This window comes from Fistularia commersonii, chromosome 8, assembly GCF_037954325.1.
Source record: "Fistularia commersonii isolate RoL2024-O1a breed Wild chromosome 8, RoL_Fcom_v1.0, whole genome shotgun sequence".
In the NCBI taxonomy this organism is placed as follows: domain Eukaryota; kingdom Metazoa; phylum Chordata; class Actinopteri; order Syngnathiformes; family Fistulariidae; genus Fistularia; species Fistularia commersonii.
In genome coordinates, this window is record NC_141291.1 from 3531122 (window position 1) to 3551115 (window position 19994).

General features: G+C 50.9%; 1 protein-coding gene across 1 annotated transcript; it reads left to right on the forward strand.

The window, feature by feature from the left end:
* Positions 1-456: 456 nt before the first annotated feature.
* On the forward strand, positions 457-15270 carry pdss2 (prenyl (decaprenyl) diphosphate synthase, subunit 2). The gene is made up of 8 exons (XM_086150498.1): positions 457-945; positions 6666-6800; positions 10075-10273; positions 11454-11522; positions 11618-11794; positions 12444-12575; positions 12988-13023; positions 14860-15270. The coding sequence occupies exons 1-8, from the start codon at positions 707-709 to the stop codon at positions 15013-15015; spliced, it is 1143 nt and encodes a 380-aa protein (XP_086006624.1). The 5' UTR covers positions 457-706; the 3' UTR covers positions 15016-15270.
* Positions 15271-19994: the final 4724 nt, after the last annotated feature.

The window sequence follows — 19994 nt, forward strand, 5'->3', positions numbered from 1 at the left end:
TGTTTGTTACTCTCACTGTCAACCCTGTTTATTGTGTGTGTGTGTGTGTGTGTGTGTGTGTGTGTGTGTGTGTGTGTGTGTGTGTGATTGACAGCTGGCTAAACCCCGCCCCTTCCTCAGTGACACTTGGAATTACCCCACATAGTAAACAGAATAAGCGCTTCAGACAATGGATTAATGAACAAGGCACTGAAGTCCTGTTTGCCAGTCTGTTTATGTTTTATTCGTGCATGTATTGAAAAATACATATATTTCCAAATCAGAACTGACCTAATCGAGGCAACTTGACGTGACAAGGGGGCGGGGTTTCGGCTCTGACGTCATGCAAGAGCACAAAAATAATAAATGATTAATATTTATAATAAGATATGAGAAGCAATAAAGTTAATTAACGTAATAATAATAATAATAAAAACATATTTTTTTATAATAATGATAATAATGACATGTCAGACCGAATCTGCGGCAGCGGCATTCCGCCGCCCCTCATTGGTTCAGCCGAAGAGGGCCGGGCCGCGTGCCCACGTTTGTGACGCTGTACTTGCGTCATCAAAGATGGCGGCGCGCTGTGTGTCCGCTCGTCGTGAGCGGTGAGACGGACCGGTTCGCCCCGCGGCGAGTTGTGACTGGACGGCGGGGCGATGGCGCCGCGGACGTACGGGACTCTCTAGTCGTCCGGTTGACGTCCCGGAGCCGGGGAGCGACCATGTTCCCAGCCGCGCGGTTGCGGATCCTCGGCGCTTCCGGGTCCCGACGCGCGCTGAGCCTGTTCTCGGGACCGGAGCCGTCGAACTGGACCAAGGTGGTGTCGGACGCGGAGAAGATCGTCGGCTACCCAACGTCCTTCATGAGTCTTCGCTGTCTGCTTAGCGACGAGCTCAGCAACGTCGCCATGCACGTCCGGAAGTTGGTCGGCACGCGCCACCCGTTACTCAAGACCGCCAGGTGAACTTTTGCTCACGCGCCCCGTCCTTCCGGCGGTACCGTACGGGTGCCCGGAGAGGCCAAAAGAGGCGAAACGCGCAGCGATAAATACCCCAATATTGATTAGAGGTCATTGAAGGAAAAGCGTAATGTCATAGTAATTACGTCAGTGACATGAGGTGACGTTGCTTTGACGTGATTTATACCCTGAGCCTGTGATTGACAAGTGAAGTGAAGGTCCCGGGTTCAGAGCCTGCCTGTGTGGAGTTTGCATTTTTGCATGTTTACCCCGGGTACTCCGGTTTCCCCCACCACTAAAAACATGTACAATAGGTCAGGATCAATGAGAGTGTGTTTGTGAGCGCAACTGTGGGACAACCGAATGAAAATTAGCCCATGGCTACAATCCGGAGTGGTGTGTTTACATGCAGGTCTCATGTGTGTTCATCAACATGGACTGTCCCAACCAAATAAATAAATGAAAAATGCCTCAGATGAAGCCTCACCTCCGAGACGGACGTGGGGGGATTGTCATGCCATTGATGATGGATTTATTATCAAAATTCTAATCAGTTGTCGTCTAAATATCACACTTTAATGCTCCCTATAACGCTGTGTGAATGTACATGGCTCTCGTCCATCGGGTGGCTTTTCTGTGTGGAGTCTCAATGTTCTGTTCTTTGTGGAGCTCTTTACCAGAGTCCAAAAACGTGCAGAAAGTTCATTGGAAATTGTCCAGATGTTTTGTCCAGATGAATAAGAATCATAATCAGAAAAAACTTTTATTTGTACCTGAATGGCAATTGGAGGGCACATGGGGTAGCAGCATCAACTACGATGAATAACATACATATATATATACAGGACTGTCTCAGAAAATTAGAATATTTTGATAAAGTTCTTTATCTTCTGTAGTGCAATTAAAAAAAGAAAAATCACTTTTTCATGATGTTCTAATATTTTGAGATAGGATTTTTGAGTTTTCTTAAGATATAAGCCATAATCAGCAATATTAAAATAATAAAAGGCTTGCAATATTTCAGTTGATTTGTAATGAATCCAGAATGTATGACATTTTTGATTTTGTAATTGCATCACAGAAGGTAAAGAACTTTATCACAATATTCTAATTTTCTGAGACAGTCCTGTGTATAAGTTACTTTACAGAATTGTGCAAATTGTAAGTCTTCTGGGTTTTGCAGGCGGGGCAGCAGAGTCTGCGACCTGAGGGGAGTCAATCGAAGGCCGAGTGTACGATGTGGCGCTGGTCTAAGAGGATCTTTTTGGCTGTTTTTAATATTTGAGTGTTATGAAAGCGGGAGAGAGGTCTCAGGGGTGGCCTAATTATTTTGGAGCAAACCAAGGTGGTGCGCTCTGGTCGATCCCTGTCGTGTTGGGTGATGGAATAGAACCAGCAGGTGAAGGAGAAGGTCATTACATTCTCGATGAATAGTAATCGGATTGTGCGGCTGACCTCAAATGCAGGTACTGCTGCTGGTGACACTTCCTGATGATCTCGTCATTGTTAGAGGAGAACTTTGGGCGGTTGTAAGAGACAGGTCCCAGATATTTGTGCTCTATTTTTTTTTCCATTTAGGAAAGTTCGATTCCGGTGGCTCTACAGATTCTCCATCTATACCAGGGTATATCTTTGAGCAAGTATTTAATTAAAGTGTACGTTATCTTACTTTGTGCATTTTTAAAATGTAAATTTGAAGATTATGGTGATATTGTAAAATCTAAATAAAATGTGTTAAAATATTTTGGTTGCTCTTAAGAAGCGACTACACGCGCCGGGAAAAGGATGACAGCATACTTTTTGGTTTGCTGCCGGTGGATAATTTAAATTCCCATGACCCAAATAGACACTGAGTTTTTGCTTAAACGTAACCTTCAATCCAACGTCTTTTTTGTGGGAGTTCAAAATGTTTCGTTGCATGCAGAAATTTAATTTCGTTTTCTCTGCAGTTGTTTTTATTGATTTAAAAACATTTCACATATTTCGCTTATACATAGCATCAAGGCCAAAAAAATAGCGTTACATGCCGTGTTAATTTATTTTAAATTTCAAAAGGGTTGTGTGGCTGCCAGTGTTTACGGTGGGGAAACGGGTCCAAATGGATTGATTGACCCTGGTCTTGAGTCTTAATGTTCTCATGCCAGGTTCTCTCCTTGTTCTTTCAAGGTTCCCCGTCTTGGATTGGTAGATTGGTCCTTCTCGGCCCCCCTCGGTTTCCGTTGCCTCGTCGTTCTCTCAGCAAGCCTGAAATCGTCTTTTCTCCGTGACACTGTACGTTTGTGTAACATCTCTATCTAGATCCGATCTGCGCCCCTGCTGCCCGTTAGCGTAGCTACAGGTTTCCAACCAGAATCGAGCGTTCATCCCAGGAAACGCAAAGTGATGCCTCTAATGGCCGACTCATCTCCATCCTGTCGTTTCACCCTCCAGTCATGTGCCAGTTTATGAGAAACCCAGCAATTAAACCGTAACGGCGGGAGAATTGCAATTAACTAGACCGGTTTGATGAAGATGATGATGACGGGGTCTCTAGATCACAGATGTGGTAAATTCCGGGTACCTTGTTTTGACGCGACATTTCTCTTCAGCCGAAATACGATCGGGAGCAAACGGAATCTATAGACCGGCCCGTTCCCGTAACCTGAACCGAGCCGTTTCACAAGATTCAGAGGAGTTGTTTGCTCTGGTTTGGCATCTCAGTTGCAGTCACTTTGGCGTTTTTAGTGACAGACCAGAAGGGGTGAAAACGAACTAAAATGCAGGATTCGCAGCAAGTCAGGAAAAAAAGCCCGCTGTTTGTTGGAGAACGAGACCCCTTCATGAAGTCATTCGTTCCTTCTCCATACTGCTCCGATCTCAGCTGTGATTGGTCAGGAACTCGGGTTTGACCCGGAAGGGTCAACTGTCAATCACAATGCCACTTGCAGAGGCAAGAATAGTCTGTCTGCATTGCTTGATTCAGGGCCTCCTAAAAACATCACCGAAAGAATGGTGGCGCGAATGGCCCGATCAATCGGATGTTGGCGCTTCCTGGTTGCCATGGTGATGAAATCAGTCCAAGATGGATGAAGTTCGCCTCAGACACCTTTACCTGGACACAAAACATCTCAATCAGAAGCCCATTGACCATTTCTATACCGGAAGTCATCTATATCTCAAGTTCCTGGAAGAAGACAATTCCAGAGAAGGTGGTTTTTGGAGGCCGGCAGGATGGAGAACATAGGAAGGAGAGCGACCAGAGAGAGTCCTCAGACTCAACCCAGCCATGCAGACGGGCGTGTTGGAAACCGTAGCCCAAGGGTGTAATAACCTATACTCCTAAATCTGATATGACCATCCATTTGGGCGTTGTAGCGAGCGGCGGGGTGGCGGACCTCCTGACAGTCTGACTCCTCGCCGTCAGCTCGGGTCGGCCGGTTCGTATTTCCCACTGTGTCTCAGCCCCTGAGACGAACGGCAGATAAAAATATCCACAATAGCAGACAGGCAGACCCTCACCGGCTCGGGTTTCGGTTTTCCCTTTCCTTCGTTCTGAAAAAGTGCAGCTCAGCTAACTTGGCCGCGAAGGCTGCCGTCTGAGCGGTGGGGGACTGTGGCCTCCAGAGGAGGAACTTCACTCAGTCCTTGAGAGTTGGACTGGGACTAGACCCACCCCCCACCCCCACCCCCAACCCCCCCGATATCTGTTCCCATGTATTGATCGAAAGAGTCATTCTAAGTGTCGAACTTGAGGCCTGGTGGCCTCCTAGTGTTTCTTCTTGAGTCTGGAGTCACCAGGAGGAGGCTTCCCTTCACGAGTCTTTTCCCCGAGATGCCAAATCACCCCTGGAGGACAAGTCGTGAACCCTAAAGTGCTGTCATTCTGTGAATTACATACCGTTCGTTCATTCATTCATTGTCACCATTGGTTTTCCGTTGATCAAGTTCAATCCCAGCTGCGACCATGTGAGAGGCAGGGTTTACCCTTGACGGGTCAGCTTTCAATCACCGGGCCACAAATAGAGAGAACCAATCATTCATACCTGTGCCCAAGTCTTCAGTGAACCCAGTGACTGCCATTGGACTATGGGAGAAAGATGGAGAACCTGGAGATCCCACAAAGAGAGCACCTAGTTCATGAAAGGAATCAAACCAGGGACCTTTTCCCACCAATCCTGGTTGCACCGTGGGGCTTCGATGGAGAGCGTCCATCCAGTCGGAAGGTTGGCGGCTCATTCCCCGGCACCTCCTGTGTGTTGTCCACAGGCAAGACACCATTCGCTTATTCAGTATGTCTGAATGTAACTTAGTGTACAAGTGTAGACCATTTATCTGGAGTTACACACCGTAACTGCGGTCTCTCTGAGTGACGGTTCTGCCGCCGATGATTCATTCGAGATCCACCGGCCACACCAGGCTTGGAAGCCACAAGGTGGAGCCCCCCCCCCACCCCACCCCCACCCCCACCTCCATCACCACCATCACTGTGTAGTACCAAGTACCATGTAGTATGTTCTTTCAAGGTGGCACAGTTGTACTCCGCTGGGTCGCTCACATCATTTGTACTTTGCTTAAACCGATGTTTAAGTTAATCAGATACTTTATCGATCGCCCGTTTTCATTTCCTCCCCGTCTCGCCTTCTCCACGGCCACCTCGGTCCCCGGCCTGTGATTGACTGACTGACGCCGGCGTGGACGTTGACACGAATGTTAATTCTGCTCCGCCCTCGGCCTCAGGCCACTCCAAACCTCCTCTCAAACCGTGATGCTACATCGGTAGTAAAACCGGCGAGGCCGTAAACGGACCTCAGAAGGTCAGCCGTGTTTCTGGAGGCCATGTTTGCTCTCCCTCCTCCCCACAGCTCTGTAAATCACTCCTATTCCCTTCTGCCGCCATTTTTCTCTCGCGCTCCCAACTGGCCGTCGTCTCTCTCTCTCTCTCTCTTCATGCTCCATCTCACGGGGGGTGTCTGGAGGGGGGTGTGGCGCCTTGTCTGCCCCCAGAGCCCCCAACGAGAGGGTGATTCATGGAGCTGGGGTGGGGCGGTGGGGGGGTAACCGTAGGGACAGGATTAGAGGTGCTCAGGCTAACCCGTCCCCTGAGAGAGGAAAGCGATATTTAATCTGCAGCCCCCCTCCCGCTGGGCTGGGGGGGGTTCCACCCCCGTCCAAAGGGAAAAAAAAAATACTCGTGCTGCAAAGCTGCTGGGTTCCAATCCATTTTCCACCGGGACTACCGGCAGTGCGCTTCAGAGACGTCCAGATCTGGGTGTTTGGCCTGTCGTATTTATCTATCGGCCATCGATCGTCTCATCGGTGATCCATAACCATAGATGTCAGCCCCGTAAGTAGAAAAATGCAGCAGCCATTTTGAAGTCAGGGATGTCAATAGCAGGGATTATCAAGAAATGAGCGATTAACACCCGGCATCTGAAGGATACAGTACGGGGTTGACGGAAATTCTGTGTTGACTAGGATGTGGGTGGACGCCCCAGGGGGTCGTATCAAAGTTTTACCGAAAATAGTGCATTTTAAATACAACAGCATGAACCTAGCATCCATTTCCTGTTAGCTTCCCTCGTAGAGTGCAACTTTCAGATGCACTGCCCTGTTAGCACCTGGCTAGATAACCTCCTCCTCCTCCTTCTCCGCGCTCAGGATGTTCCTTGTCCACCAGGCGGTGGAACGTGTTCCCCGACGGCGGTCCAGTCATCTGTGCTTGTGTGAATGTTTTTCCCTGCAGAGGCTTCGTCTACGACAGCAAGAACAACCTCCAGATGAGAGGACTGATCGTCCTGCTTCTGTCCAAAGCCGCCGGGCCAAGCGGCGCCGCCTCGGACCTCACTGACCAGGACATGGTCAGCGGCATCTACCCCAGGTAGCCACCTCATGGTCATCACACCACCACTACTGGGTTCTCCATAATCACCGGTTTAAGATGAAATACAAAAACAAATGCGCCGCTGCAGCTCATGTTAGCCAGTTAGCAACAGGTGATCTATAGGTCAATAGGTTATAGCGGCATGCTATTGATGTTCCTGCTGTGTGTGTGTTTGTGTGTGTGTGTGTCCTAAAGCTGCAATGGTGCAGGAATGGAAGCTCAGGTTTTGTGATTCTAACGTTCTCCGGTCCCTCACAGGGAGCATTCTGATTGGACATCTGTTTTTTTCCTCATGTTGCGTCATCATCAGTCAGTCATCACCCTGAATCCAAACCCCACCCCCATCCTGCTCTCTTTTACTCCACATGTTGTGTATGCGCGCGTGCGACTGTGTGTGTGTGTGTGCGCGCGCGTGCAACTCTGTGTGTGTGTGTGTGTGTGTGTGTGTGTGTGCGCGCCGAGTGTTTTCCAGAAGTGACAGCTATGTTTGGCTGCTCACCGGCTGCATGAATGGCTTCTTTCTTACTGCAGGCTGGCAAACGGCCCGTGCGTGTGTGTGTGTGACTGCGTGTGCACGTGTGTGTGTGCAGCATCGTCCTAATAGAACTAATTGGACCAAACGCGCCGTCAGGGTCCTGCAGGGCCGGGCGAGGCCGAGGCGTGGCGGCGGGTTCTCATCTCGCCGCGGGGCAAGTCGTTACACTCTGACCCGGAGTCACAAGTCACCATTGCCTGCATTCCCTCACTCAGCGCACCAATCATCCAAAACACACACACACACACACTTGGAGACAGCATGACTTGATCACCTCATTTGCACCATCTCCCCCCCCCACCCCCCTCCAGTGCTCCCCTTCACCTCTCCTGTGCTCATTAGCACCTCCGCTGATAGTGAGATAGAGGGATGGGGGTGTGTGGGGTGCGTTGGAGGCGGAGGTGGGGGTGAGGTGGGGGTGAGGTGGGGGTGAGGTGGGGGTGATTGAAACCTCCGGAGAGATGGTCTCCTCCCATCTGACAGCCGGCATTTGTAAAACACCCCCCGGCCGCCTGACATTGATTATTCCCCCAAATCTTCCAGTGGAAGGTGCGCGCTCAGACCGACAGGTGGATGCATAGATGGGGTCCGTTCAGCTCGACGGCGCCGATTTCTCAGGGGGACGGCGAAGGCGCCGCGGCGCGCGCGCCCCGGTGGGCGGGCCCGGCCGAACTGGCGGCAGCCTGCGTTTGATGGCGAGAGGCAGGCGCCGCAGGCGAGGGAGGAAAATGGAACAGAACAGTCAGGACGAGGGGCGTGGTGGGGGGGCGTTCCGCCTCAGCGAGATGGCATCAGTTGCTATGCAACCAGGCACCAAAGCTATTTATACATTGGACCCCTTGCACCCCCCCCTCCTCCCGTCCACCCCTCCTTTTCCCCTCCTCCTGCAGCCCCGTAGCTCCTGATCAGGCTGCAGCAGCAGGGGTTCGGCTCAGAAGCGCTTTGTGTTCAGGAGGTTGGAACCGTCTTCTGAATTAAAGTTCCTTTGTTTTTTCCTCTGTTTTTAAAAAAAAAAAGAAGGATAAAATAAATAGAAACGCTCCTCGGCTTTTTTTAGCCGGATGCAAAATAACAAGAGCTCTCGTGTGTGTGTGTGTGTGTGTGTGTGTGTGTGTGTGTGTGTGTGTCTGGAGCCGAAGGTGGAGGATGAAGGGGGGGGGGAGGCGTTTCACGCCGCAGTCGTCATGTCTTCGGGTCGGGGGGGGGGGGTTTGATTGACAGCAGGCAGCGCCGCGCCGTAGCCCCGCCCACCTGAGGAGGAAGCCGAGTCACGTGACAGGAAGTGGATCGCGAGAAGGTGTTTTCAGAGTAAAAACAAGTGTCACGAGAAAATTCATCCCATGGAGATTCAGGGGCTGTCAGTCAAACAGCAGTTTGATGATGTCATCTAGTGCTTGAGGCTGGTGGGGGTTCGGGTGTTTTTATTTTATTTAAATTTTTTTTTTCAAGAATAACAGTAGGAACAACCATTAGATTGTCAGCTGAAAATTAATGGATATTAGAAAAACAGGTAATTTATTAACATCAGTTAGACTTTTGTCAGTATAAGACGAAAAAAGGAAACGTTTGCCGGGATGGAAGGTCGGGAGTGTGTGTGTGCGCGCGCGTGTGTGTGTGTGTGTGTGTGTGTGTGGACTTTGACAAGGCATCCACTGGGGGGGAATTTGACTAAAAACATTGATGAGCTCTTTGTTGGCTCCTCTCTCTCCTTCTCCTTTACACCTCTCCATTCATCCCTCTCTTCCTTTCCTCTCTTCCTTCCTCCTCTCCTCCCCTCCTTTCCTCTCCTAACCTGTCGATTGCATCCGCCACTTCGGGAATCAGCGATTGTTGCATCGCCTCTCTTCATATTTAATCCCTGAACTTATCAACTCTCCCTTGCTGGGGGTTGGATGGAGGTGGATGGAGGTGGAGGTGTGTGTGTGTGTGTGTGTGTGTGTGTGTGTGTGTGTGGAGGGGGTTGTTTTTGCCCTGATACCCCCCAGTGGAAGGAGCCCAGCAGACAATGGTTGTGATTGAGAGGCAAAAAAGGGCATTATTGAATTAATCACATCTTCTTTTTTTAAAAAAAAAAAAGATATATATATATATATATATATAAACGTCGAACATGGCAATTACCTGGCTACATACAAGGCGCGAGTGAAGTGTGTGTGTGTGTGTGCGCACTCGGCAGCAGAGCGGGGCTCATCAGCTTCTCGCGGCTGTTTGAAAGAAGGTCGTAAGTGGCCATCAGCGCAGCCGACCCTGTCTGGATGGATCCCTCCTGTCGCAGCGCGGCGAGCTCGCTCCATATGGAGAGGGGCCTAATTATCCCCCGCCAATGACTGAATCAACATTTGATTACCCCCCCATCCACCCCCCATCCGCCCCCCCAGCCCCGGCCCACGAGGCCGCCCTGAAAGCCCCTATTCACTCAGCCTCGCGTCTCTCTCGCCTCCCGTCGTAAGAAATAGCCGTGACTTGCTAACGGTGAATTTTTCGATTTTTATCCTCCCAGATGCACCGCCAGGTTGGGCGACTTGTTTTTTTTTTAAAAAAATACCCTCCCCGAAATACAAACAAATCAGCGGGGAATTCGCCTGGATGCAACAACAGTGTCATAAATGATTCTTGCACACTGCAGGGTTTTTTTTTTTTTTTTCTTTTGTGCGTCTCGGTCTAATCCCTGGCGTGTTTTCCCCTCTGTGCGGCGGCGAGCAGAATCCAATCCGCGCGTCTGCTCTGTGCCCGCAGCCAGAGGAACCTGGCGGAGATCACCGAGCTGATCCACACGGCGTTCCTGGTGCACCGCGGCATCGTGGACCTGAAGGAGCTGACCACCTCCGACGGGCCCCTAAAGGACATGGAGTTCGGGAATAAGATGGCCGTCCTGAGCGGCGACTTCCTCCTCGCCAACGCGTGCACGGGCCTTGCCCAGCTCAACAACACCAAGGTAACCGCTACCGCTACCGCTAACCGTGCTAGCTGTTATTCCCACGCTGCCCCCTAGTGGTGGAGGGCGGCGGAGGAACCTTTGCAGCCGGACAGGGAAAATAAAAACTGAAACCAGTGTGTTTGACGGGGGGGTGGGTTAGTTACAGGTCAGGATGTTCTCTTTGGGGTGGGGGAGGGAACGCCGCCGCCGCCGCCGCTGTGGCCTTGAGAGGTAACCAACGCCACCGCTCGTATGAGCTGTAAAGTAATCCCGCCATTGAGCTCGGGTTTCTTCCCCCCTCGCTGGCCCGTCTGCAAAACACAATCCGGCTGGATTTGGGAATCGAGTAAGGATGAGGTGGGGGGGGGCTTATCTGATACTTTCCAAAAAAAGCCCCCCCCCCCCGTTCCTCTGGCAGGCAGAGACGCCGCAGTAACTCTGGAGGCACATTGTCCTTCCAGGTCTGTGGGCGAAGCTCGGGTTTCCTCGGTCTCTTCCCGCTGCGTCGGGTTACCTGGAGGACGTCTGGGAGGAGCAGGAGCGTCCCTCCTGGACCGAGAGCACGGCGGTAATCTGCCCCCCCAACACACACACACCTGGGGGGGCTGGGGGCGGAGCCAAGGTGAGGTGTGAACCAATCAGAGGGGAAGCTGTCACATCTGGAACCGTGCAGTATTTTTCATCTGAACCACCACATCCACCATCACGCATTGATCATCCTGAGTGGATATCGAACCCCTGGTAATAGAGCCGTCAATCACGGGGTCGGCTGTCAATCACCGGGTCGGCTGCCGGGTTCCAGACGTCCAACCGTTCTGGCTTTCTACAGTCTTCAATGAACTGGCTGGAACCAGGCAGGAGAACATGGAGCCCTTCCCCCGGCCCCCAAGTCCTCCTAATGAGCAGCGGGTCTCGTCCCGCCCCTGATGCTCCGCGCTTTAAGACTCGTCGGCTGAACCTGTTGAAAGCGACGCTCTGCTTCACCTCTGATGGAGATGGAGATGGAGATGGAGATGGGGGTTGAAGATGGATCATAAGTCTTCTTAATTCCACGTGTCACGGCTGAGCTGAGCGGCCTGTCCGTGATGATGCGACTCGTTCGGACCGCCGCGTTAACGAGGCGGCCATGTTTCGGTCCGGCGGTCACGTGACCCGCGGCCGTGGTAAACACCTCGCTCTCTCCTTCCCCGCTCACCAGGTGGTGGAGCTGATCTCCGGCGCCATCGGAGACCTGGTCCAAGGGGTCTACTACGAGAACAACGCTGAGGTAAACCCCGCCCTTTTTTTTTTCCCCCAACGACAAGTATCGGGCTGAATTTTCTCCCGGTAGTAAAATCGCCTGCGGTTCCTCGGGTTCCGCAGGAGAACGCCGCTCCGAGCGGCGGCGTGGACGTAGTTGCGTGGGAGGAGCAGACGTTCCTGTCCCACGGGGCGCTGCTAGCGAAGAGCTGCCAGGCCGCCATGGAGCTCGCCGGCCACGAGAAGAAGTCCCAGAGGGTGGCGTACGAGTACGGCAAGCACTTGTCTCTGGGCCACAAGGTAGGAACCGGTGACCTACACACATGGATTAGCGTAGCCTAGCAAGTTAGCACGTCATCGCGTGACCGGATGAAGAGGAGGGATGACCACCGACGTCTCGTCTCTCTGAGCCAATCACGGCGCAGGATATACGCGTGTGGACCGAGCTCATCGGTTAGCCACGTTAGCTCCAAAACCGACCGTCGGCACAAAGCGAAGGTCGCGGGCTGTTCCCGTGTCCCCCCGTAATGAAGTGGAAGGGGGCGGGGGGAGAACGTCCGCCGAAGGTTAGAGACGATCCGCCGCGGTTCCGAGCGAGTCTCGAAAAACGCGCTGATGAATGGCGGCGAGGCGGCTGATTGGCTCGCCGTTTGAACGCCATCGGAGAAGTGCTCCGTAATGATCTCGTTCAAAGCGCCGCGTCTCCCGCTGCGCCCCCGTCTCCCCGCCGGGCCTCCGGGAAACTCAGCATGGGATGAAACGGATCCTCTGAAGGAGGTGCGTCCTCCTCGCCGGCCCGCTCCTCGCCGCTGCTCATTAACGGGGGTCGTCGGGAACGCGGCCGGGTCGCCGGCGGCGTCTTCCTGTTTTCTAATTGGCCGTGGGGTTTAATTGACGGCGGCGCTGATTGATGGCTGACGGGCCTCTCTCTCCATCCTCAACCCTGCAGTTAAACTCTGACCTCCAGCCGTTTGTGCGGAGCGGCGTGGGCGAGCCGGCGCCGTTCTGCTTTGGCGCCGCCCCTGTGGTTTTCCACCGCCAGATGGTCGGACAGGAGAAGTGGCACCAGCAGCTGCAACAGGTACGGTCGGAATCGGGCGACCTTGAGACCGCTTCAGAGGTCACCGTCACACACACACACACACATCCTCTTCGAGAAGATCGATGGCTGCCCCTCTCGCACCTGACAATTACCCCTGGCGGGTAGTCATTTCGCCGGCGCTTTTTTTTCGCCGGCTCCAGGTGGTCACCAGGCAACGGCCGGAGCGTCAATCAATCCCACCGCTGGGTTTGAAAATATTAATTTTGAGGACCGAGGAGGGAGACGAGGCCCCCGGAGGGTCCGGCCTTGAAGCGGCGTTCACTCGGGACTTGAAAAGACCCGTCCCCTGCCGCTCCTTGTTGCCACGGCAGCGGGATCAGGAAAAGATATCGCCGCGATTTTTTTTTTTTTTTTAATTTTTTTTAAACGTCTCTTCCTTTCTCTCCACCAGGCGAAGACCCCAAGGAACCAGACGGATTACGCCAAGGTGAGCTCGGCCCCGACCGTCAAACCCCTTCCTCCTCTGCTGAGGAGGAGGAGGAGGAGGGAGACAAAGACGCCGCCTTCTTCTCCCCGTCACCCGCGGTTACGCAAAGTTTGGACATCCTCTTTTCCCAAAGTCAGCTCGGAGTGTGAAACTGCAGAGCGGGAGGAGGGAGGAGGAGGTGGAGGGGGTTATCTGGTACCCGTCTGAAACCGGAGTGGCAGGGATTGGTTACGGGGATATTTGTGGAGGAGACTCTGAGGCTGGAGAGAATCTCCTTCAGCAGGGACGGGAAGGAGAGGGGGATGATTGACAGCCTTCTTCACACCCGGCGGCAGCGTTTCCACCTGCTGGATGGTCCTCAGCTCCTCTCCTTCTTCTCTTCCCCCTCTAGTCTTCCTCTCGTCTCTCCTTCTCATCTTTCCCTCTCTTTCCTCTTCCTCTCCACTTCCTCCCCCTGGTTTTCCTCTCTTCCTCTCCTCTGTCTCCCAAGTCAGCGTTGCTGCAGGAGTTCAGACAAATACCAAAAATACAATTATATCTCAGGTGCGCGAAAGGTTACCGCGTGTTGACGGCAGCATCGCAGTAATACTACTAATACTGCCAGTACTACTACTACTACCGCTGGTACTACTGCTACTATTGCTAGTACAGCTACTAATACTACTGCTGTTACTACTACTGCTACTGCTATTACTACTGCTACCGCTTCTACTACTACTACTACCACTACTACCAATACCGCTGCTACTACTGCTGCTGCTATTACTACTACTACTACTAATATTGCTACTGCTGCTACTACTACTACTAAGAATGCTATTGCTACTACTGCTGCTACTACTGCTAATATTGCTACTGTTGTTACTACTACTACTACTACTACTAACAATAATAATAATAATAATAATAATGATAATAATAATAGTGCTGCTGCTACTACAGCTATTGCTACAAATAATACTACCGCTACTGCTACTACTGCTATTGCTATTACTGCTGCTACCGCTTCTACTACTACTACTACTACTACTGCTACTACTACTACTAATATTGCTTCTGCTGTGACTACTACTACTACTACTGCTGCTGCTACTACTACTACTGCTACTGCCTTTACTACTACTACCACTGATAATAATAATAATAATAATACTGCTACTGCTACTACTGCTATTGCTACCACTGCTGCTATTACTACTACTAATATTGCTGCTGCTGTTACTACTACCACTAAGACTGCTATTGCTACTCCTGCTGCTGCTTCTACTACTACTAATATTGCTACTGTTGTTACTACTACTACTACTACTACTAATAATAATAATAATAATACTGCTGCTGCTACTACAGCTATTGCTACGAATAATACTACCGCTACTGCTATTGCTATTACTGCTGCTACTACTACTACTAATATTGCTACTGCTGTTACTACTACTACCACAACTGCTACTACTACTACTACTACTACTACTACTACTACAACCAATACTGCTACTTCTAGCTGCCGAGGCAGGGCTCAGGGAGTTGCTGAGGGATGCTGATGAGGATGTACTCATAGATGTACCCCCTCACGTACACAACCACTGTTCAAGCTGGAGCTCCTCTTTATTCATCCATGTAGCTTTGGCTCTGCTCTGCCTCCCAGAGCCCCTTTTATGTTTCCATCTGAAAGTTCTGGCGGGTCCCCGTCTCCTGCAGACCCCCGTCTCCTGCAGACCCCCGTCTCCTGCAGACCCCCCTCACCGCCCCCTTTAAGAGCGCGCCGCCGCTGTGTTGACGTCTGGAACCGAAGCGCCGCTGACACAGACCTTGTTTCTCCAAACCCCTTGACAGCTTTTGGCGTCGGTGAAGTCGGGGAGAGGCGTGAGCTCAGCGGTGGACCTATGCTGTTACCATGGCAACAAGGCTCTGGAGGCCATCCAGGCTTTCCCCTCCTCCGAGGCTCGAGCCGCCCTGGAGAACATCGCCTCCGCCATCACCAAAATATGACCCGGCGTCCTGGCCGCGCACGCGCAAACTGCAGGTGTGTTTGCACGCCGGCGCCCCGGCGCGTCCCCGACCGCGGAGGCCGAGCAGGTGACAAGTGACGCCGCATGCGACGAATGGACTCCCTCAGGATCAGGCAACGGCTCACACTGGGAGAACCTGCTCGGGCTCTGCAGCCGACCTCACTGTACAGCTGCACAGCCCATAAATGGTCAGATCAGAAGAAAAGGGGGGGTTGAATAAAAACACATTACTTCACCGTGGTGTTATGCTTGGTTGCGGCACACACACACACACACACACACACACACACACTCGTGCATGCATCTTCATACCTGGTTTGTTATTGACGGGACTTTTAAGATGTTTTTGATGGATGGTTAGCTCTCATTGTGTGTGTGTGTGTGTGTGTGTGTGTGTGTCAGGCTGACGGTCAGCTCTTGTAAAAGGCCTCACCCATCTTGAGTTTTATTTTTCTCCACGTTAAATTCAGGTGAATATTTGTTTTTGTTGGCGCGCGCGACATGATGTCATCGGCGTGATCCGAGTCGACCCGGGGCGGGGAAAGGTCACGCCGCCGACCCCCCTCCCGCCCGCCCGCCCGCCCGCCCCTACACCCCAGTCAGCCAGTCCGCTGAAGCTCCGCCAAGCAGTAATTATTAATGAGGAGACCTGAGCAAATGGACAGGAAATGCAGGGGTATTGATTGGGCCGGCTGCCCTGCTGCACGCCGCGCAGGCTGGCGCCAGCCCGTGGGGAAGGGGGCTGCGGTTTCAGGGGCCGCCGTCTGCAGAGGCCGAGGTGTGAAGACGGGCCACGGCCGGCGGCTCTCTGTCACATCCAGGCCACACCTGAAGGACACACACCCTGCACGTCGCTAACAAAGAGGAATCTGTCCCGCTCTGGCGCCGCATCACGCCGTCTCCCGGGCTCGGACTTTATACGGGGGGGGGGGGGGGGGGGGGGGGGGGGGGGGGGCGGGTCAGCTGAGTTCAGCAGACAGAGGCACCTCTGTGCAAGTCATCCCTAAATATTTGTCTTGGGGGGCAGGAACTGGGCCCGGCGGCCATGTTTACAAAGCGGTATAACTGCTAGCATGTTGTTAGCATGCCACTAAACCGAGGCTCTCCGCTTAAACCTGAGCTTGGGGTCCTGCAGTTCCTCTTCACGCCACTAGGGGCGACGCCCCCGAGATATTCCCCCCCCCCCCCCGACTGCAGCAAGCGCCTTTCTGCAGTCACCTCTTCAGAAATGCTAATTTATGCTTCTGGTGTGTGTTTTTTTTTTTAATTCATGCATTTCAAACAGCTGCAGGGAGAGAGGGGTGGAGGAGCCGGAGCAGATTAAATGACATTACCGCAACGCTCTGGTTTATTTGGATTATACCGTTTTATTGGGTAACGGCGAGGCGTTTTGGGGGTCTTCTACCGAGAAAACGCAAAACACTGCTTCCTTTGCGCCGTCCAATCCGGATCTCGGCGGGAGGAAGTTGGAGACGAAAACACGGGTGCGGTACCTGGGATGGACTATAGGGCGACCCCTGGGGGTTCGTGGTCATTTTCCTTGACGTGATGGCTGGGTTTCGTCAACCAGGTCGGCCCCGAATTGCGCTCGCGGGGACGGCAGACGTGTGAACGAGTGACTGACTTGTGAATTCATGATTTAAAAGCCGAAATAGCTCAAACGGAAGGACCAGGGAGTGGCAGGGGAAGACTCAAGTCCACTTCCAGGAAGGGGGGTACTGGGGGAAGCCCCTCAGGGTCCTGATGAAATATGCATCCTCGCCGTGAGGAGACACGCAGCGACACGGCGGGCAGAGGGGGGGGCGGCCAGAATGACAAATGGAGTTAAGCAAACAAAACTTTCGGGAAGGTTTGAAAGATGGAAGCGTGTTGGGAGGAGGGAGTGGATGGTTGCATGTCTATGTGACATGGATGACAGGGTGAATGGTTTGTTTGTCTCTTTATCTGTGAAAGAGTGAATTGGGTCTATATGATGCGTGGATGGTTGTACGTCTGCCTGTAGGCCTGTGATTGGGCGGTCCAGGGTGAACCCCACCTCTCGTCCAATGACAGCCGGGATTGACTCAAACGAACGAATCAATGAATCAATGAATCAATGAAAATCTCCACCAGACGCCGTCAGGTTTCCTTTCACTGCCTGGAACCCAATCTACCAGTTCCGATCTGGACGTGTCGCTTCACACAAACACAGAGGAGAAGCCGTGCACCTGGAGCACAGCCGGCGGGAGTCTGGCTCCGCCTACCGGTCACCCCGGAGTAATCAGATTACATGATGGTGGGTAAAAAGAGTAACTTTGTTCAAAAGCACTCAGGTAGAGGTAAAGACTGTGACGGATGTCTTAATCAAAGAATTTGCATGTGTGTGTGTGTGTGGAAGTGCATGTGAAGATGCAAGTGTGTGTGTGTGTGTGTGTGTGTGTGTGTGTGTGTGTGTGTCTTGCCTCCTCCCGGAGGCTGGATGATCTCAAATGCCAGTTGGGTCTTCAGATGTCTTAATGGACTTCAGGCCCCACGTTGGAAAGGTCAGGATCTCACATGGTATGATGTTCCACACACACACACACACACACACACAGACACACACACTGGGGTAGATTACCTGTGGCCTTATTAGGAACGCGTGAACGCGCAGAGACATTAAAAAATCCCGTCCGGTTCCCGTGATGAACCGGCCTCCCCGGTAAACAGCCGTTAATCTGCTCGTTAATCTGCCCGTGACGGATTACCGGCGGCCTCCTCGACACGGACCGGCGTCGCCGCCGAAGGGGTGCTGGGGGGGAATGACACTTTAACGAGCTCTCGCCGGTGTTAAGCGTCTCACGCCGCCGCCCGGCTGACCCCCCCACCAGCCCCGCACCGCCGAAGGCCGCCGCGGAAACGGCTCATTAGGCGGATAACGAGGGCAAAGAGTCGCCGTCGGCACCGTTTCCGGTTTGCTTGCGCACGCGTGACACGTGCACGTTCAGAGCGGAAGTGACGTAACGTGTTTTTTCCCACCAGGACCGGAAAGATATTTTTTTTGTGTGTGGGAAGAGAGGAGGGGTTACTCATCCGTGTGTGCATGTGGTCGTGCTCGTGCACACCACTAGATTACAGTTTTGTTTTTTTATTATTTTTGTTTTTTTTACTTCTGGTACTTCAAATATTTTTTATTAACAAATATAAATACACAATAAACCTATATACCACAATCAAAAAGCCATAGAAAAAGTATAACTGAAATACTTACTTTCTATGCACGTATACACATACATACAAATATTAAACTTTTTTTTTTTCCAAAATAAGATAAACTATTGATTCCCGTAGGGGAAATTTTGTCACAGCTGCGTAACAGTTAAACTGTCAATAGATATGACTATAAATATAAGTAGGGAGACAATTAGAAGCTAGCTAAAGACATCCACAAATAAATAGGCAGCAGAGAATAACATCAATTTCCAGTATAAATAAAATTAATTTTTACTGCCTTAGGGTGGAGAGACGGTGAAGTTCATTTCGCTGGAAGCTCATTTCCTTTTATGAATATGAAATTTTCCCAAAACCAAAACAAATTGTGCAAAGGAGACTTTGTCCTTTTCCTTGGTGTGGCCTTCATAGTAAAGAAAAATGTCCTTATCCTGCAGCTGCAGTGAGAATCCAGTTCTCCTCTCGATAAAGTCTTGTATATTTGACCAGTATTTATGAGTACGAGTAATAATGAATTAAATGTAAAATAGATTCTTCATCAAAATCAATTTTAAATCGTTTTTTTTGTTGGGTATATTTTGTGTGAAATTTTTAAGATACTTCCTAGATCTAATTGTCTCAACAGAATTTAGCCATATTTTATTGTAATTTAAATCATTAGGATTCCAGAGTTTTGCTGGGTTGAGATGTGATGGTTTGCCGAGGGCGCGCGGAACCAGACCCGTAAGTTCCCTGGGGTTGTGGTTCCTTCAGAATAAATATTTATTTTTATTTTTTCTTTGGGGAGTGGAATGGGTGGATGGAGGGAGGAGGGAATAATTCAAACGCTGCACCACCTGTCCTATGTAACTGATTTTTAATGGAAGAATAAGCCGGGTGAGCGCATGACTCATAACCATTTCAAAACAGCCATATTTTGCTTGTGCAAATGTTTCAATTCATATATGTCTGTGTGTGTGTGTGTTTGTATAATCATAATAATAACACATTTTATGTTTTTCTTTTATCCTTGTTGGTGTCACTATTTGCATCATGTTTTGTCATTGTTATTGTCACTGTTTCTGTTCCTATCCTTATTGTCGTTTTGGTTGTCTATTCTCACCTATGTTGTTTTTTGTTTTTGTTGCTGTTTTTTTTTCCATTTTGTTTTCTATTCTTATCCTTGTGTTCATTCTACTATCTATTTTTTGTAGCTGTCTTTTGCTATCTTTTAATTGTCTCTTTTATCTATACTTATACTAATATTGTCATTGTTGCACTGCTGTGACGAAAGAATTTCCCCTACGAGGATCAATAAAGTATATCTTATTTATTTTAATTTAAGGCGCCTTACTCGACACTCAAGGACACCATACAGACATGTACACATCCATAAGATTCAGATTCAAAATAAAATGGTAAATATATATTGTGTGTGTGTGTGTGTGTGTGTGTGTGTGTGTGTGTGTGTGTGTGTGTGTGTGTGTGTGTGTGTGTGTGTGTGTGTGCGCGCGTGTGTGCGTGTGTGTGTGTGAGACATTACAAATTAACTAGACAACGTCTCTTCCGAATGGTGCTGCAGTGTCTCCCTCCCACCACTAGAGGGCGCTGTTGTCCTTCTATTACGGACCTTCTTCTATTCTCGCTGTGCACGTTCACGCCACTCACGTGGCATGCAGGCACTGCTTTACCCTTTGTTAAACCTTATTTTCTTCTCTGGATTTTCTCCGTGTTCTCCTGGCCGGGTTCTCCTGCAGGTTCTCCGTTTTCCTCCCGCATTTCGAAAGACTG